Raw genomic sequence first — 16,406 nt, 5'->3', positions numbered from 1 at the left:
TACCTAAGTTAACATTGGGGAATGGTAAGCTTTTAGGTAAGATATATCCGCATATAGAATGTATGGTGTTTTAAAATCCCCTTTCTCTAAAAGCTTTGTTTCTCCTGCAAAATAAACAAAACTCTGGTTTTTCAGAAGGCTGTTTGATCATTATATTTAGCACTGGTCACAGACCCGCAAAGGGAAGCACTGCAGCTGCCTGAACTCCGTCCAGCCTGCAGAGTAAGCACAGTTGATAAACAGGATATGACAGTCCCTGGCCAGTCCGGGAATGGGAGAATTGCAAAATTCTGCCCCAAGAGAGGTAAAGGCAGAAGTCTTGAAACTTGGGGGGGGGGGAGGGGGAGCAGAGAGATCACAAAGAAAATGGAGGTGCAGCTAGCCCTGTCACTATGACATATCTATAGTTGAGATAGCCCAACTCCTTCAATTTTAAAAAGTTATTTTCAGCTCCTTACACCTTACTCAAAGTTCTACTTTTTCATTTTCAATCTAGTACATTTTGCTGTCACTCAGGAAGGGAATTCTTCCTGGATGTTTAAAAAGAAGCTGAGTCATCTTTATGCATAGAGAGAGAAAATGAAAATTTTGTGTTGTGTAGAAAAAATACGAGACAGCGCAATACATAGAAGGCGGTGATTTAAAAATCACAGACAAATCTCAACATTGTCATTTCCTGACTTCAGAGTGCTTCATTTTGCACCTACATTGATATTTTAATATAGTTTCTTTTAAAATGGAATATTATTTTTATATCAGAGACCATAGCCCAGAGTCCAATATCATTTGAGGTTAATGGAACCAATTCTGTACTGATGCCTACACAAATGAGATTGGAATCTGGTCCCATATGTATAATTTAGGATTAATCACTTCATCATTTAAACATAACCTAGGAAACTTGAATTCTTCAACTTCTACCTGATGACTCTACTAGCTAAGCGATAATAATGTCAGCTGACATCCATTTCAACTCTAATTAATATTCTTGACAAGTACAGTTTTTGACAAATCAGATATTTTCAACAATAATGTATTCTGTACAAACCCGAAGGGAGAAATATCTATTATTCTTCATGTTTCTGGTCCACATAAGAAATGTAATGAATTGCTTTTATCAAATCGTGCTTAGAAAACATTGCTTCTATTGGCCACCTCCTAAAATAGTTTAGATAGATGATCTGTAAGTACAGTAGCTCTAAAAAGTCAGCATGTCACAAGATGATACGAGTCTCTGAGTATTGTTTAACCTTCAGACTTCTTAATTTCCTTCCACTCTCCATATGATTCTTCAGTATTTTTTTTTACTGTCTTGTGCTAAAGCAGCAAATTTGTAAAGCTGCAGGAAGATTAATCACGGATATGCTCCAGAATGCCCAAATATGGCAACGTCAGCAGGAGAGACACCAGTGAGCAATGGGTGAGCTTTGGATCTTATTGTTGCTTATCACATTTCCTCATTCTGGGAACTATGAAGAATCTCTGCACCTCATCTTTAGCTTAGCATTTGAAATGCCACACCAAGATCTTTTATAGTAGTGTAAAGTTAATCTGAAATCTTGAAAAGATTGATTTAGGTGTGTACTTCTCAGTAATACTAGATAGAGCTTCAGAGTAATATTGCTTTGTGGTAGTGAATATTTTTGCAATGGTTTGTGTTAGTATTTTATGAGATGGTCAGCCTGATATGATGTGTGCTTTACATCTTTATATCTATTTAGAAGTTTCCTACATAACTTAACTAGAGAGCATTTTCTGTGCCATAAGGGTGAAAGTACGCTATGAGCCAAGTAAGAGGGTTGTACAGAGACAATTGGGTTCATCAGCTGAGTAGTTTTTACTTTTAGAAGATGGTATTAAGCATCCTGGGTTTGGGATGAAGGGCTGCTGCAAGATTCAAGACTTGGTATTGTATAATCAAAGAATATAGATAGCCAGCCAGCCAGCCAGCCAATGATCTCCAGTATATCAATGTAAATTGACTTCAGCAGATGTAATCCAGGTTTACACTGGTGTAAAAGAGATTGTAAAGGGAATGGAGAAGAATTATAAAAATGTGGAGAATCAGTGTAATCTATTGCAATTCAGACTGGAATCATTTGTACTGTGTGTGGAAGCAAAGAGGGAGCTAAAGACATCATTTCCAGGTCTATCATTCCAAGGTAAAACATCTTGATCTAGAACTTTAGCCAATTATTTATATATCTATATGCTTTCAAATCTTTTCTAACTATTAAATTTCACGTTAGGCAGGAACCTTCCTTGATGCATGTGTGCTACCTGAAAAATCTAACCCTGGGAGAAATAAATAATACAGTAGAAATCAGAAAAGTTAATGAGACCAGTACAAATACTACATGTAGGTAATTAATATTCCTGGGAATATGCATCTGGAAATATGCAACATATTATGATGTGTTCTATCCAGAGTCTAGAACAACCCTTAATGAAACAAGATAGTGGCCTAGAGTCTCTCCTGCACCTATCTGTTGAAAGGAGGAAGGGGGCAGTCAGGGAGACAGTTATAGCTCCCCAGTTCAAAAGCCAGCTCCAAAACAATGTAAATTATAGCAGTCTAGGAATTTTATGCCCCTTCAGAGCACCCCACACAGGCAGCTGGGCAGTTTCTGGCTCCTTTCCACTGCCTGAGTGGCACAGAAGAGCCGGAAGAGGGAGAAGGAACTGACCCATTCATGTAATACTCTAATGTCAATGCTTGGAAGAAAGGTAAATGGCAAATGATTACTGTAAACAAAACAAACCAACTCAAACAAAAATCACACAAGTAGACATAAAGGCCATGCCACATAGGGATGGCTGTTCCCAAATTAACAAACAGAACTAGGGGACTATAGTCCAGTAGAAATCAGTGGAAATGTCTCTGGTCGTCCATTCTCTATCTCTTTCCCTAACAGAGGATCTCTTTTCAGCCAATGCAGTTAAAATATACCTTACAGGTAGCACTTTATCATTCCCTCCAAATCACAAATCCAGCATTAACGCACTCTTTGTTTTGGTTCTTAATTACCCTGGCTTATCAGCATGTCATATTTTTACTCCTCCCGATAATAATTGCATTCTGAGTCAGGGTGACATTCAGTATTGACCTTTATTTATAGCTCTCACAAACTGGCAAATGTTTATTTATAAACCATGAAAAGCAGAGTTTGTGAGATTGATTCAGTGTATTTTAAAAGCAATGGCCTGGCATTCTGTAACTAGAGGTAATCACTTACAATTACTAGGGCCTATTTTTCACTGCTAATCCAGGTCTTTACCTTATAATTGTATTACTGGATTTGTTTCACTCTGCCCATATATCAGAAGGTTTAGTAAGAAGCTTGCTATCAATATAATTTAATAACGTTCAGGAGAAAAATGGTTTTAATCTGTTTAAAAATAAGGCAGAGGTATAATTGACCTCAGGTGCTCGGAAAAGTTTTCAAACCATTATTTTTTTACAGTAGATGTGAATTTAAATATTTAAATCCATTCATGGAACTAAGATGTCAGCTACTGTGTCATACTGCTCTGATGTTCATGCTCATAATAATACTCCTCACTTTCTTGAGAAGGCCTCCCTGGGCCAAGCTCAGCAGAGACTTAACTGGTGGTAAGTTCCACATCAGGTATGGAGGCACTAGAAATGAAAGTATGGCCTGGTCGACACTAATGAAGTAAGTCGATCTAAGTTATGATAGTTAAGTTACGTATGGTATGTAACTTAAGTTGATGTAGCCTAGATTGACTCCCAGCGGTGTCTATGCTGTGCTATGTCGACGGGAGATGCTCTCTCATCAACATAGCTTCTGCCTCTCGGGGAGGTGGAGTACGGAAGTCAACAGGAGAGCACTCTTCCATCGACTTATCACTTCTTCACCAGACCCACTAAATCGACACCACTGCATCGATCGCAGCGGTGGCGATTTAGCTGGTAGTGAAGACAAGCCTTATGTGAGTATAAATGGCAAAGACGTAGAAAGAGCACAGAGTGGGGCTGATTCTCCTGATTCTCTTACCCCAATGTAAATCAGGAGTGATGCCACTGAAGTCAGTAGAGTCTACAGCAAAGTAAAATGAGTGGATGGTAAGTAAGTACCCCAAAGGGTATGCAAACAAGAATATTTTGCACCCATTTGGTACTCACAGGAGGCCAAATTCAGTTCCAAAGCCAATAGCAGCTACAACTGCCTCCACCAGGGAGAATTTGGAGTGATGCAATGAGATTGGGGTGAGGGAAGGAAGCTGCTTAATCTCACACCCTTCCATTAAATGCTCTTTCTACTGCGCTCAAGCCTTCCGACCTTCAGTGCAAAGCTTCCCATGTTGCATGCTTACAGAATACCAAAACAATGTGTGTTATACTTACTTTGCTGCTTGTTAGAACTGGTCAGGAAATGAATCCTGACAAAAAACTTTGTGACAAAAATGAAAAAATATTTTTCATCAAACCCTTTTTGGAATTTGGGGGTTTTGACGTTTCTGGATTTTTTTTCCCAGAAAATGTCTGCTTAGTCAAAATACCATTTTCTGTTGAAAAAGTGTTTAGATGGAAAATGTTTGGCCAGCTGTTCTGCTTGCACCAGCTTCCATTTCCTTTCTGCATAATTTCCATCCAACTGGGAGGTTGGACCATCATTTAAGTCATCCTTGAATTTAGCCTCTTTCAATGGGAACTGCATCTGCTTCCATCAGGCTGCATTTGGCTAAAAGCTCCCCTTGTATTTAATAAAAAAAAATCTCATGTGGTCCAGAGTTATTCCAATTGCTGTAGGTCAGGCATGCACAAGTGTTAGAACATTTTCTGAAACAATCATGGAATTTGTGAGCTCCATAAAAGTCAGAAGGATTCTCCAAAGGATATTTTTAAAGATCATTTGGCCCAAAAATGCCATTGTCTATTATCAACATATTTCATCCAACAATAAAAGATCAAAAATAACATTATGGTCATGGAGAAAGTTTTGTCAACACGTGGGCAACAGTAAAGCGTGCAAATAGTTAATTCTTTTTGACCTGTAAAGCAAGAGAAGTCCAGAAGGATATTGACAGACAAACTTGAGGAATTTTATCACATGACTGGGAATAAGCCAGGTGATAGGAGCATTAGTAATGCTGTCACTAGGTTCTACCACTTAACATTTTGCACTGGACATAATTTTTTACCACATAACATTTTGGTCAGGACATACTTTTCTCCCCTAATTTTTTTTTTTTCAAAAAAAACCCCCAAAACAAAAACAAAATCCTTTTGCACTGGATATAATTTTCTACCACTTAACATTTTCGTCAGGACATAAATTTTCTCCCCTATTTTTTTTTCAACCCCTCCCAAATTATTTAGATTCATAGATACTAAGGTCAGAAGGGACCATTATGATCATCTAATCTGATCTCCTGCACAATGCAGGCCACAGAATTTCACCCACCCGCTCCTGCGAAAAACCTCTCACCTATGTCTGAGCTATTGAAGTCCTCAAATCGTGGTTTAAAGACTTCAAGGAGCAGAGACATCATTTACTTCAAAAATTTTCTTTGAAATTTATCAGATTTTTATCGAAAGACTAAATACTGATCTTTTTTTGTTTTAAAATGGTGACACAAAACAGAAGAGCTTTATAGTCTGCCACTTCAGTACAGAAAGTTTGTCTAAAATACCTTCAATTATTTCGGAAGCGATGAATAGGTGAATACATTTATTTATAAATATATTTACTTTTCTCACTAGAAAACAAATTTGACCACCTTTGCTACAGGGAACATAACTAAAACAGGAGAAATCTCAACTTTGCACATTACATTCATAGAAACCAGACAGTCTCTACGTAAAAGAATAAATGGACACGAATCAGACGTCCAGAATTGTAACATTCAAAAACCAGTCGGAGAACACTTCAATCTCTCTGGTCACTCGCTTACAGACCTAAAAGGGGCAATTCTTCATAAAAAAAACTTCAAAAACAGACTCCAACGAGAGACTGCTGAATTGGAATTAATTTGCAAACTGGACACCATTACATTAGGCTTGAATAAAGACCGGGAGTGAATGGGTCATTACACAAAGTAAAACTATTTTCCCATGTTTATTCCCCCCGCCCCACTGTTCCTCACACGTTCTTGTCAACTGCTGGAAATGGCCCACCTTGATTATCACTACAAAAGGTCCCCCCCCCCCCGCTCTCCTGCTGGTAATAGTTCACCTTACCTGATCACTCTCGTTACAGTGTGTATGGTAACACTCATTGTTTCATGTTCTCTGTGTATATAAAATCTCCCCACTGTATTTTCCACTGCATGCGTCCGATGAAGTGAGCTGTAGCTCACAAAAGCTTATGCTCAAATAAATTTGTTAGTCTCTAAGGTGCCACAAGTCCTCCTTTTCTTATTCATAGGTCTAACATCCTGACCCCCTTCCCCTGAAGTCAGCTGAAAGACTGACAATGCCTTCAGTGTGAGATGTGCAATCCCTTAATGTGCAGTAAATGCTTTGCTAAATTTTAAATGTATTGGTTTAAAAATAAAAAAAGAAAGAAAAGCTATGTATATTTGAAAATGTCAGATGGTGTATGGGCTGTTGAAAATTCTGTTCAAGTGCGAGCTACACACTAAGATGGATGCTGTGCACATATGTTTGTGTCCAGTAGAATTGGTCAAAAACTATAAAAATTGTTCAATGAAAAAGGACACATTTTGTGCGCACCCACACACACACAATTCCTACCAGCTCTGCTGCGCAGCTAACTGGCTTCAGGATTTTACAAAGTATCAAGTGAAGGATTATACTGATAATAAGGGAAATTTAGATAGGCAGAATATATTGACCCAAATGGGAAACTAACATTACCCAACTTTTAACTTCATTGATTGTAATTAGAGAAATATGAGTACCATTGTCTTGCAGGGGACACCTATTGTTGTGGTCTTTTTGCACTTTTACTGGTGATTGAAAAAGAGGATGAGCCCATGGAGATGATCAGTATAACTGTTCCTCAAGGGGGCAGCCAGACCCAATCTTACACTTTCCTTGAAGCGACGGCATTAGAAAAGAATGTGACACCAGATCGGGCAGTTTCATCACAGCCTGGTAGCAAGACCCGCCAACTCCCTTTTACCTGATGGACTAGAGGAGCCTGAAAACGTGAGTAATAGGCCCCCAAAATGTTGCTACTAACTTTCTCTTTAGGAATAATCCCTGTTTCATTATATTTGAGACGGAGGCTAAATGTCGTCATACTAGCCTCCGGCAGTGCGCCAGATAAAGGAGATTTCACTGAGTTACGGGACACTAAATGAATTCAAAAAGTCAGTTCAGCTTGTGATATTACTGAAAAAAGAACTCTGTGCCCAGCCAAGACAAACATTTTTGAAAAAGAGTCACTTCTCTTTTCTCATCTCTTTTGGGTTAAGCAGATGTGACTTTTCTGTCACTGTGTCTTGTGATGTGACAGCACAGTTAAAATTAAATTCATGCCCAACGTGGATAACTTTCACAACAACAACAAAAATACATTTCTCTATCTTTCCTTATGTGAGTGTGTGTGGGAGGAGGAGGGTAAAGCTATGTGCTCACTTTGAGGAATGGTTGCTGCAAGTTGTAAGTGATGTACAAAAAAGAAAGATTTGCTGTGCCCGACAGCAGATACACCAACTTTAAAAATATTCAGTTCTGACAAAACCAGAAGAACTTGGAAGTCAAAACCAGCAAATTGTTCCCAAGTGTTAATATTAATTGATGTGGACACAGCGGCAAAATGAGGACAGATGCATGCATGGAATTAAGCAGCAGGCCACAACCTTTATTAAACTTTAACACAGGAGAGGAGCGCTACACACCCATCACCCACACTCTCCTATACCTGTGTAGGGGTTACAGGACTCCTTACCATATAGCCCATAACATGGGGTGGTTCTCCTCATTTTATCCCCTGGAACTCACCTCTCTCTGAGTCCTAGCACTCTCCCCATCACAAGGTGGAGAGACGGTGCAGCTGGATGGGCACCTTGGCCCGCAAAGGCCACAAGGTCTCACCCTATCACTTGAGCCCAAGATTCGTCACCAAAATCCCAGGTCTTTTACCTCTGGGAACCTCTCATTTTATTTTCTTAACTGCACTAGAAACTGGTGCACAAGTTGCAATGAATAAACAACTCCTCCCCAGTTAGGTACTAAGTGCATTCCTACTGAACCATTGTGGCTCAAAGGTGCTGCGAAGAAGGCACAAAACTCCCTGGTCCTCTGCCAGTTGGCTCATGGAAGAAAAATTCCTTCCTGACCCCCTAAACAGATGATTGGTTAGACCTGCAGTATCTGCCAGTCCAGGTTTCCCATTCCCAGTTCTGGTGGGTAGGGTGCACTGCTGGAATGGAGCCAAATAGGCTCCACAAGGCACACACAGAGTTAAATTCTGGGATCTGGGGAATGCTGGCCAATGAACACTCCTTTTCCCCAGCTGGCCAACAGGTGCTAGAGACTCCCATGGGGAGGAGCTACCTATTATCCCTTGGTGAGTGTCTCCCTTCCTTGCTGCTGGGAGTGTCCCCCTTTCACCGCCGGCCCCAACAAGTTCCCCCACCTGTTGATGTGGGTCAGTGGCATTTCTGCAGTTTGTAGGTCATTCAGATTTCTTTGCATCTGTCCACTAGTGTGCACATTGCAAAATATGCCTGTAATTAAATGACTGAGCAAACAAAAGAAATTTACTTTTTGACCACGTTTTGGAATGTATCTTTGACAGATAGGGCAATTTCCTGCAATATCTTTGGGAGATCTTACTGTATTAAGTTTATGTGTCACTGTGGGCCAGGGACTGCATATAATTCCATCAGGGAGGGAAACCATGGCTCCTTCAGGAACTAAAAACAGCATGGGGATGATCAGGCAAATTCACTCAGGTTGTAACACTTCCAAAGAAGTACCTCTGTTACAGTTCAGGGCAACTGAATTTCTCTTCAGTGGTCCAGCAAGAGCACCCAGACTCAGGCTTTCAGCTCCCCAGACGTTGCTTTTCTTGGGTGGATACTCACATGTCACTCCCTTCTGATTGGAGTGTTTTCAGGCTGCACAGTTTCCTGCCTTCTCTGTGTTATTCCCTGCAGAGACAGGCTACTCAAGCACACCTGCTTGCTTTCCATTCAGAGACAGTAAACAGTGTGACTGCCCACAGATGGTAAACAGTGTGACATGCCCAGGCTAATAAGTATACCAGAGATTAGCCCAACCCTAACATGGGCTCTGGCTGGAACAGTCCCTCAATATCCCACCCAAGGGTTACTTGTTCTTTCAAATTCATCACAGCTTCAGCTCAGAACATGTCCCCAGTCTTATGGGGACTCAGTAGACTCCAGTCCTTCCAAGCCTTCCCTAAGGACTGGGGCCCTACATGGACCAGGAATCCTGTCTGTTTGCTGCATCAGGTAGAAGGCCAGGAGCCTGTGTAAAAGCAGGCTATTAATCCAAAAATCCCATATTTGCTTGTTGGTCCATGGCGAATCCAGTTTGCACTAGTATATGCACACCTCTCCAGGAGGGTGGTTTCAAAGAGCTGATAACAGGAGGAAATACGTTAGCTTCCCCCTCCTCTTAAAGGAGTTGCATAGAGTTCCACAGTAACACATACACAATCACATTTTTAATACAATGAACTACGAAGACATGAAACCTAAGTCAGTAAAGTTCATTCAGGAGATTGCAGGAAATTGTCAGTCTGTCCCACCCACCACCTGGAAACGCTCATATATATTAGTTCAAACTGGATTCATGAGAGAGCAGCAGATAAAGAAAGGACTTTTTGATCAATAGCCTGAGTTTAAACTGACCCAGGGCCTGCTTTTTGATCCAGAAAATGGACAGGAACCTCTGTCTAAAGGAGGGCCCAATTCTTGCTGAAGGTTTGGAAGGATTTGAACTTCTAGAGCCCCATAAGACTGATGGGTCACCTCTGGTAAGTTTTTTAGCATGCATGTAGGACCTTTTTTTAAAAAAAAATACATTTTCTCTGTAATGCTTTTAGCTTAAGAATAAATGTGCTTGCTTAGCAGGAGCTGTGTGGTAATTTATAATTGTGGGCAATACACTGGTCATAGGCTCTTCAGGGAAGGCAAAGTGCAGGCAGCGGCCTGTTTACACATTTTGACTTGCTGGGGATATCACACTGTAATCCATAGTGCTGTTCAGCCTTAAAACCCAGCCAGGAGAGAGGGAGGGAGTCCCAGGTCTTCACCCCAGGGAGGTGACAGCTGGGGGCCAGGAACCTAAAGTGGGTGCTCTTGGTGTGCCACAGAGTGGGAATACAGATGCAATTGCCATGAAACTGTGACAGTCTCTATCTAGGAGGTTTTAATACTACACTGAACCATGCTTTTTGAGCATAATCTAAGTTTCAGAAAAATATTAATTCTTTTACATTTTAATGAGACATCTGAAACTAAAATGCTCCTGATTTCTCCTTGATAATAATTCTTTGTAATCTGCTTTCCAATTTATGTTAAAGTAGACTTTAAGAAAAAAAGTAGAAGAAAAGTGTCTAGAAATGGAAATCTAGTGCACTCTTTGCAATATGAAGATTTGTTCAAGAACTTAAGTCTATTATTCTTCATTATTGTTATCATTATTATCATCCAGTCAGATAATTCCATTAGCAGGCCAAAATTTCATGTTGCCCAGTAGTAAGAATAAAACATAATGGGGAAATAATTAAAGAATCTAAATTTAAAATATATGTGCACACTCATTCATATTTAATATTCATAGAATGAGCATGTACATATAGTTAGACTTCATGTGTATGTAAATGTATACACAAATGCACAAGGTGGTGAGGTAATATCTTTTACTGGACCAACTTTTGTTGGTGAGGGAGACAAGCTTTTGAGCCACACAGAGCCCTTCCATAAGTCTGGGAAAGGATCTCTCCCACCAACAGAAAACGGTCCAATAAAATATATTACCTCACTCCCCTTTGTCTCTCTAATATCCTGGGACAAACACAGCTACAACTACACTGCATGCACACATACACACTCATTCAACTGCATTAATGAATAGTTGTGTGCGGGGGGGGGGGTGTTCATGCATGTGTAATTATATAAACACACACAAAAACTATGTTAAGGGAACATTAATGTTGCAAAGTCAAGGATTCAAAAGTTAGGAAATGCTTGAATTAATTCAACTCCCTTTTATGTAGCATTATGATAGGGTCTTTAATTACATAGCCATGTGCTATTTTTCAGGCAGTCTTCATTCAGTGCATAGGATGGACGGTGCTCAAATTGGGCATCCAAAATTAGAGGGAACTTTTGATCTTAGTATCTTTGTGCCTCAGCTCCCATCTCTAAAATGGGGATAATATCACCCCCCGCATTTCAGAAGATGGTTATGAAGATTAATTAAATGATGTGTGGAAAGCACCTAGCATTATAGTAATGAGCACCATAGAAGAGACCATTAGGAAATTACTAATTATGCCTTAAGAACAAGATGGCTCTCACTTTTGGAATTTGCTTTTTTGATGGTTTCTCAGAGCCAAAATGTGGTCCTACAATTTGCAACCAAACTAGAGAAGTCCCTTATAATTTGTTCAAGGCTTTAACAGACTTACAGAACACAATTAAGGTCCCGACAACATGACCTATTGAAAACATGATATAACCAGGTCAGGGAACAACTTGGCCCCCTAACTTGGTTTTAACAGTAATATAACTAATCTACCTTGCCCATGTGTTAGAGAAGATGCCAGTATTCCTAAAAACTTGTCACTCAGCTGCAGTCCTGATGAGGGTTGCCACCCTCATAATTCCAGGCCAGCTGCACTGCCCTAATGAACAGCAGCATCATACATATTAGTTACACTTAAATCCCTGGTCTGAAATGTCAACTGATGATAGTTTTTGTACTACTAATGGCAACTGCTACATCATGCTATAGCTAATAAATATTGACCTTCCTTGCATTCCAAATAAAAGGCAACCCTTTCCAGTATTGCTGTCACTTCAGTAGACTCCAAAGGAGGAAAATGACAATAGTTAGTCACCTTGACAAACTTCCAAAAACTTATAAACAAGATATAGGTGCATATTCAGAATTCATGTTTTAAGTAAAAAAACCCCCACAAACACAAGTGCAAACATAAAAAAGCCTCATGTAGGTTACCTTGGATACTCTGTTTGCAACCTCTCTGCCTACAGTCAGCCCCTGAACAAAGGTCCGTGCAGCAATGAAAGCTCTAGTCACTTGAACCTTCAGTTTCCTGGGTACATCTCCAAATGGTTTCAGCTGGTCTGTGTATTTGCTTACACATTCCAGATAGTCCTCAGTGAAATGGTATTGGGGGTTTATGAGCTGGAACATTCGCTCCAATAGCCGAGCCCAGAAATCATTCAGCATCTCCTCCAAGTTTACATTGCCTCCTGTATAGTATCGTTTCAGTTCTGTGAAGAGGTCCTGGAACACTTCTGAATTCTGCATGTACAGCATTCCATACGTTCGTACAAACATATCATTTAAGGATTTTTCTGCGTTCTCCAAAAGTTCTCGGAAAAATTCTGCAGAGAAAATAAAAAGGTATATACAGAACAAAATTAATAAAATGCCAATGGCATGTTTCTTGCCTTCATGATGATATTGCCTTCATGTCGGAATTACCTTTAGCAAAATTTTCTCAAGTAAATGTTGTTGTGCCATTTGCATGTTTAATAGAAAAAGTCAGTTATTTAAATTGGAAATAGGTTCATTTAAGAGCAATGAAAAATGGAAAGTATACTGTATTCCCCGTAGAGGTTAAAAAGAAACTTTAAATCCATAACTCTAAATTCAGTTCAGGTCCCTGAGTTCAGGTCCCTCACTTCATGCACTCTCTTTATAAATCTCCAAGGCTTGCAATGAACTCCCTAAACACAAACTCTGAGAGGCCAGAAGGTAGATTTCCCGAAGTTTTTTGGAGGGAAAGGAATAGCAGACTGCCTCCACTGGGGTTTTCTTCACTTGTATGATCACAAAGCACTTTCAGAAGGTGTTGAATGGAGTCAGTGGGGCTACTGAGACTTTAACAAAACATTTAGAACAACATATTGTATGGAGCAAACATTAGTTGGAAGGGAAAAAAAGTTTTAATAAATGCAATCAACTATCTATACAAACAAGACAATATAGAAGATATAAGAATTTAACATAAGCCCACATGAGGAAGGAACTATGTTAGTAATGGTAGGAATGAAAGCTAACTGCAGCAAGTTGCTTACTAGGATGCAATAATTATGTTATTGTGCATTGACTCAATAATTATGCCATCCCACAATTGTATATTGACCTGGATAAAGCCATCATCTCTACATTAAGGAAAAGACGAAAAAGACTACATCTGCATGGTCTCTTTGGGTATACGCACATTATTTGGGGAACATGTGATCAAATCTTAAATTGGCAGGCTGAGGCAAATAGGGACAGACACTAATTTGATAGGAAAAAGATTCCCTGCAAGGCAAGATATTCAGGTACTTTATACAATACTTTGCAATGTAAGCTCTTAAGGTAACATTTTCAAAAGTGCTTAAATGTCAGGACCCTAAATTACACAGGTGGCTTTTAAAATTTTAGCTACTGTCTACAGTGCCGAGTGAAGCTTTGGATACTATTTGTCTAGGCAAGTATGTTTTCATAGAAACATAGGACTGGAAGGGACCTCGAGAGATCATCTAGTCCAGTCCTCTGCACTCATGGCAGGACTAAGTATTATCTAGACCAGTGGTTCTCAGACTAGGGCCACTGCTTGTTCAGGAAAAGCCCCTGGTGGGCCGGGCTGGTTTGTTTACCTGCCACGTCTGCAGGTTCAGCTGATCGCGGCTCCCACTGGCCGCGGTTTGCCGCTCCAGGCCAATGGGGGCTGCAGCCACCACATTCCTCGGCCCGTGCTGCTTCCCGCAGCCAGTGCGAGCCGCAATCAGCCGAACCTGCAGACGCGGCAGGTAAACAAACCAGCCTGGCCCGCTGGGGCTTTCCCTGAACAAGCAGCAGCCCTAGTTTGAGAACCACTGATCTAGGCCATCCCTGACAGGTGTTTGTCTAACCTGCTCTTAAGAATCTCCAGTGATGGAGATTACACAATCAATCCTAGGCAATTTATTCCAGTGCTTAACCACCCTGACAGTTAGGAAGTTTTTCCTTATGTCCAACCTAAACCTCTCTTGCTGCAATTTAAGCCCATTGCTTCTTGTCCTATCCTCAGAGGTTAAGAAGAACAATTTTTCTCCTTCTTCCTTGTCACAACCTTTTCTGAACTTGAAAACTGTTATGTCCCCTCTCAGTCTTCTCTTTTCCAGACAAAACAAACCCAATTGTTTCAATCTTCCCTCATAGGACATGTTTTCTAGACCTTTAATCTTTTTTGTTGCTCTTCTCTGGACTTTCTCCAATTTGTCCACATCTTTCCTGAAATGTGGCACCTAGAACTGGACACAATACTCCAGCTGAGGCCTAATCAGCTCTGAGTGGAGTGGAAGAATGACTTCTCGTGTTTGCTTACAACACTCCTGTTAATACATCCTAGAATGATGTTCACTTTTTTTGCAACAGTGCTACACTGTTGACTCATATTTAGCTTGTGGTCCACTATGATCCCCAGATTCCTTTCCACAGTACTCCTTCCGAGGCAGCTATTTCCCATTTCGTATGTGTGCAACTGATTGTTCCTTCCTAACTGGAGTACTTTGCATTTGTCCTTATTGAATTTCATCCTCATTGAATTTTGTATCTATCCTTTTCTTTTATGATTTTCTCTATGTAATTCTGTATCTTGACAATACATATCTGCTTCTATTGAAGACATCTGATTTACGCTATGTACCTTGTTAGATGGATTCATTATGTAACAGGCATTTCAAAGATAAACTGAATTCTGAAATCAAGGTAGGCAAGGACAGAATTCATGGGAGATGACCTGAATGCCAGGGGCAAGGCCTCACATTTATGCCGAGCACTAGTAGCTGAAGTTGTGCAAGCTGATCTTTCCTCATTGCTTGTGGAGCAGCAGTAGAACCAATCCATGGCCACTACTGCAATCTCATACCTGCCATAGTGCTCTTGGGAAGGGAATAGTCAGTGGATCCACACAGTCATGGGTTAATTAGATATACTTCCATCTCACATTTGTGCATCAAAACAATCCTTTCCTTCCCGCGCCTCATAATTCCCTTCACAGCCAAGAAGGAGATTCAAGCTCTACAACATTCTCACAGTCGGGGTCTTATCCATGGCCTCTTCAGATGGTCCCCCCTTTTCATGTAATTGACCCACAGCAGTCTCGTGGCTTCTAGGGGCCTACATAGAATTAGGAGAGCAGAATTTGTCCAATGATCACAGGTAACAGAGATTGTTACCTCTTATCCAAAAGAGTACAACCATATAGCTAGTGAGGGCAATCGTGGGCCAGTAGGAAGGCTGAAAGCTTATGCTCAAATAAATTTGTTAGTCTCTAAGGTGCCACAGGTACTCCTTTTCTTTCTGCGAATACAGACTAACACGGCTGCTACTCTAAAACCTGAATGATACAGGAGTTGCAAGGCCTTGTTACAGTCATTTCTACAAAGCAATTAGAAATCTTTGAGCGTTGAGAGGCCAGCAGAGTTCTGAGGGGTAGAGCCACAGAGAAGTATTCAGGGGCTTTTACAAACTATATTGTTCACTAGTTCTGACCTTCCACTTTTAGTTGAAAAGGTATTTTGCAGCTTTGATCTGGGAAGTCTTAATACAACTGTCAGATCTGAACTATCCTCAACATGATTTTGCACATCTAGTGTCTCTTTTCCTACTGTGATATTTGTGACTGCCTGTCTCTACAAACTCTGTTATGTGTGTTCCCAACTTGGGACTGGTAATTAACATCAGCTGTAAGACTGAGGCCAGATTCAAGGCTCCCCTCCAGATGCTTTTCATCAGTGAAAGCAGCCATCAAACCAGTGGTTCCAGGCCCCTTAAAATTCCCTTAGATAAGATCTTGCGTGTCATAGGATTGCTGCAGTGGTTTCTCTGCCAGCCCCTCCCAACCCATTGTTAGTAGTTTCAGTATTATCATAAGTGGTGTGGAAGCACCGCCAGCGTTAAGGTTGTATTATGACTTCTTTTGAAAGGTCGACCTTTCTAAATCCTCTAAAATTAACATACCTAGTTGGACTTTGAAAGTTGGTGTGCCTCAGGAAGGTACAGAGTAGGTTTAGTGACCCAGATTTGGGACCACTTGAGCTAACGGTTGTGGAGATATAAGCCCAGCAAAATAGTCATTTTTCAAAAAGTTTCAGGGTTTTTTTATGGGGGGGGGGGTTGCATGTAGAGTTAGAGATCAAATTATTAATGTGATGTGGGTCAAAATGGTTTCATCTTGCCAAATTTTATCCAAGATAGTGCGGGCACCCAC

The 16,406-nt window shown here is 40.5% G+C and overlaps 1 protein-coding gene across 3 annotated transcripts in view; it reads right to left on the bottom strand.

The window, feature by feature from the left end:
- The window catches only part of GPC6 (glypican 6), a 1,139,050-nt gene that overhangs the window by 486,615 nt on the left and 636,029 nt on the right, over positions 1 to 16,406 (bottom strand). For all 3 annotated transcript variants that reach the window (XM_074962546.1, XM_074962556.1, XM_074962564.1), the window contains one exon: positions 12,152 to 12,543. In XM_074962546.1, coding sequence (XP_074818647.1) covers positions 12,152 to 12,543 — 392 coding nt within the window. The remainder of the gene's footprint in view (positions 1 to 12,151; positions 12,544 to 16,406) is intronic.

Source organism: Natator depressus, chromosome 1 (assembly GCF_965152275.1).
Source record: "Natator depressus isolate rNatDep1 chromosome 1, rNatDep2.hap1, whole genome shotgun sequence".
Lineage (NCBI taxonomy): Eukaryota > Metazoa > Chordata > Testudines > Cheloniidae > Natator > Natator depressus.
The sequence above is the reverse complement of the archived record's forward strand: the minus strand, read 5'-3'. Positions and strand labels throughout refer to the sequence as shown.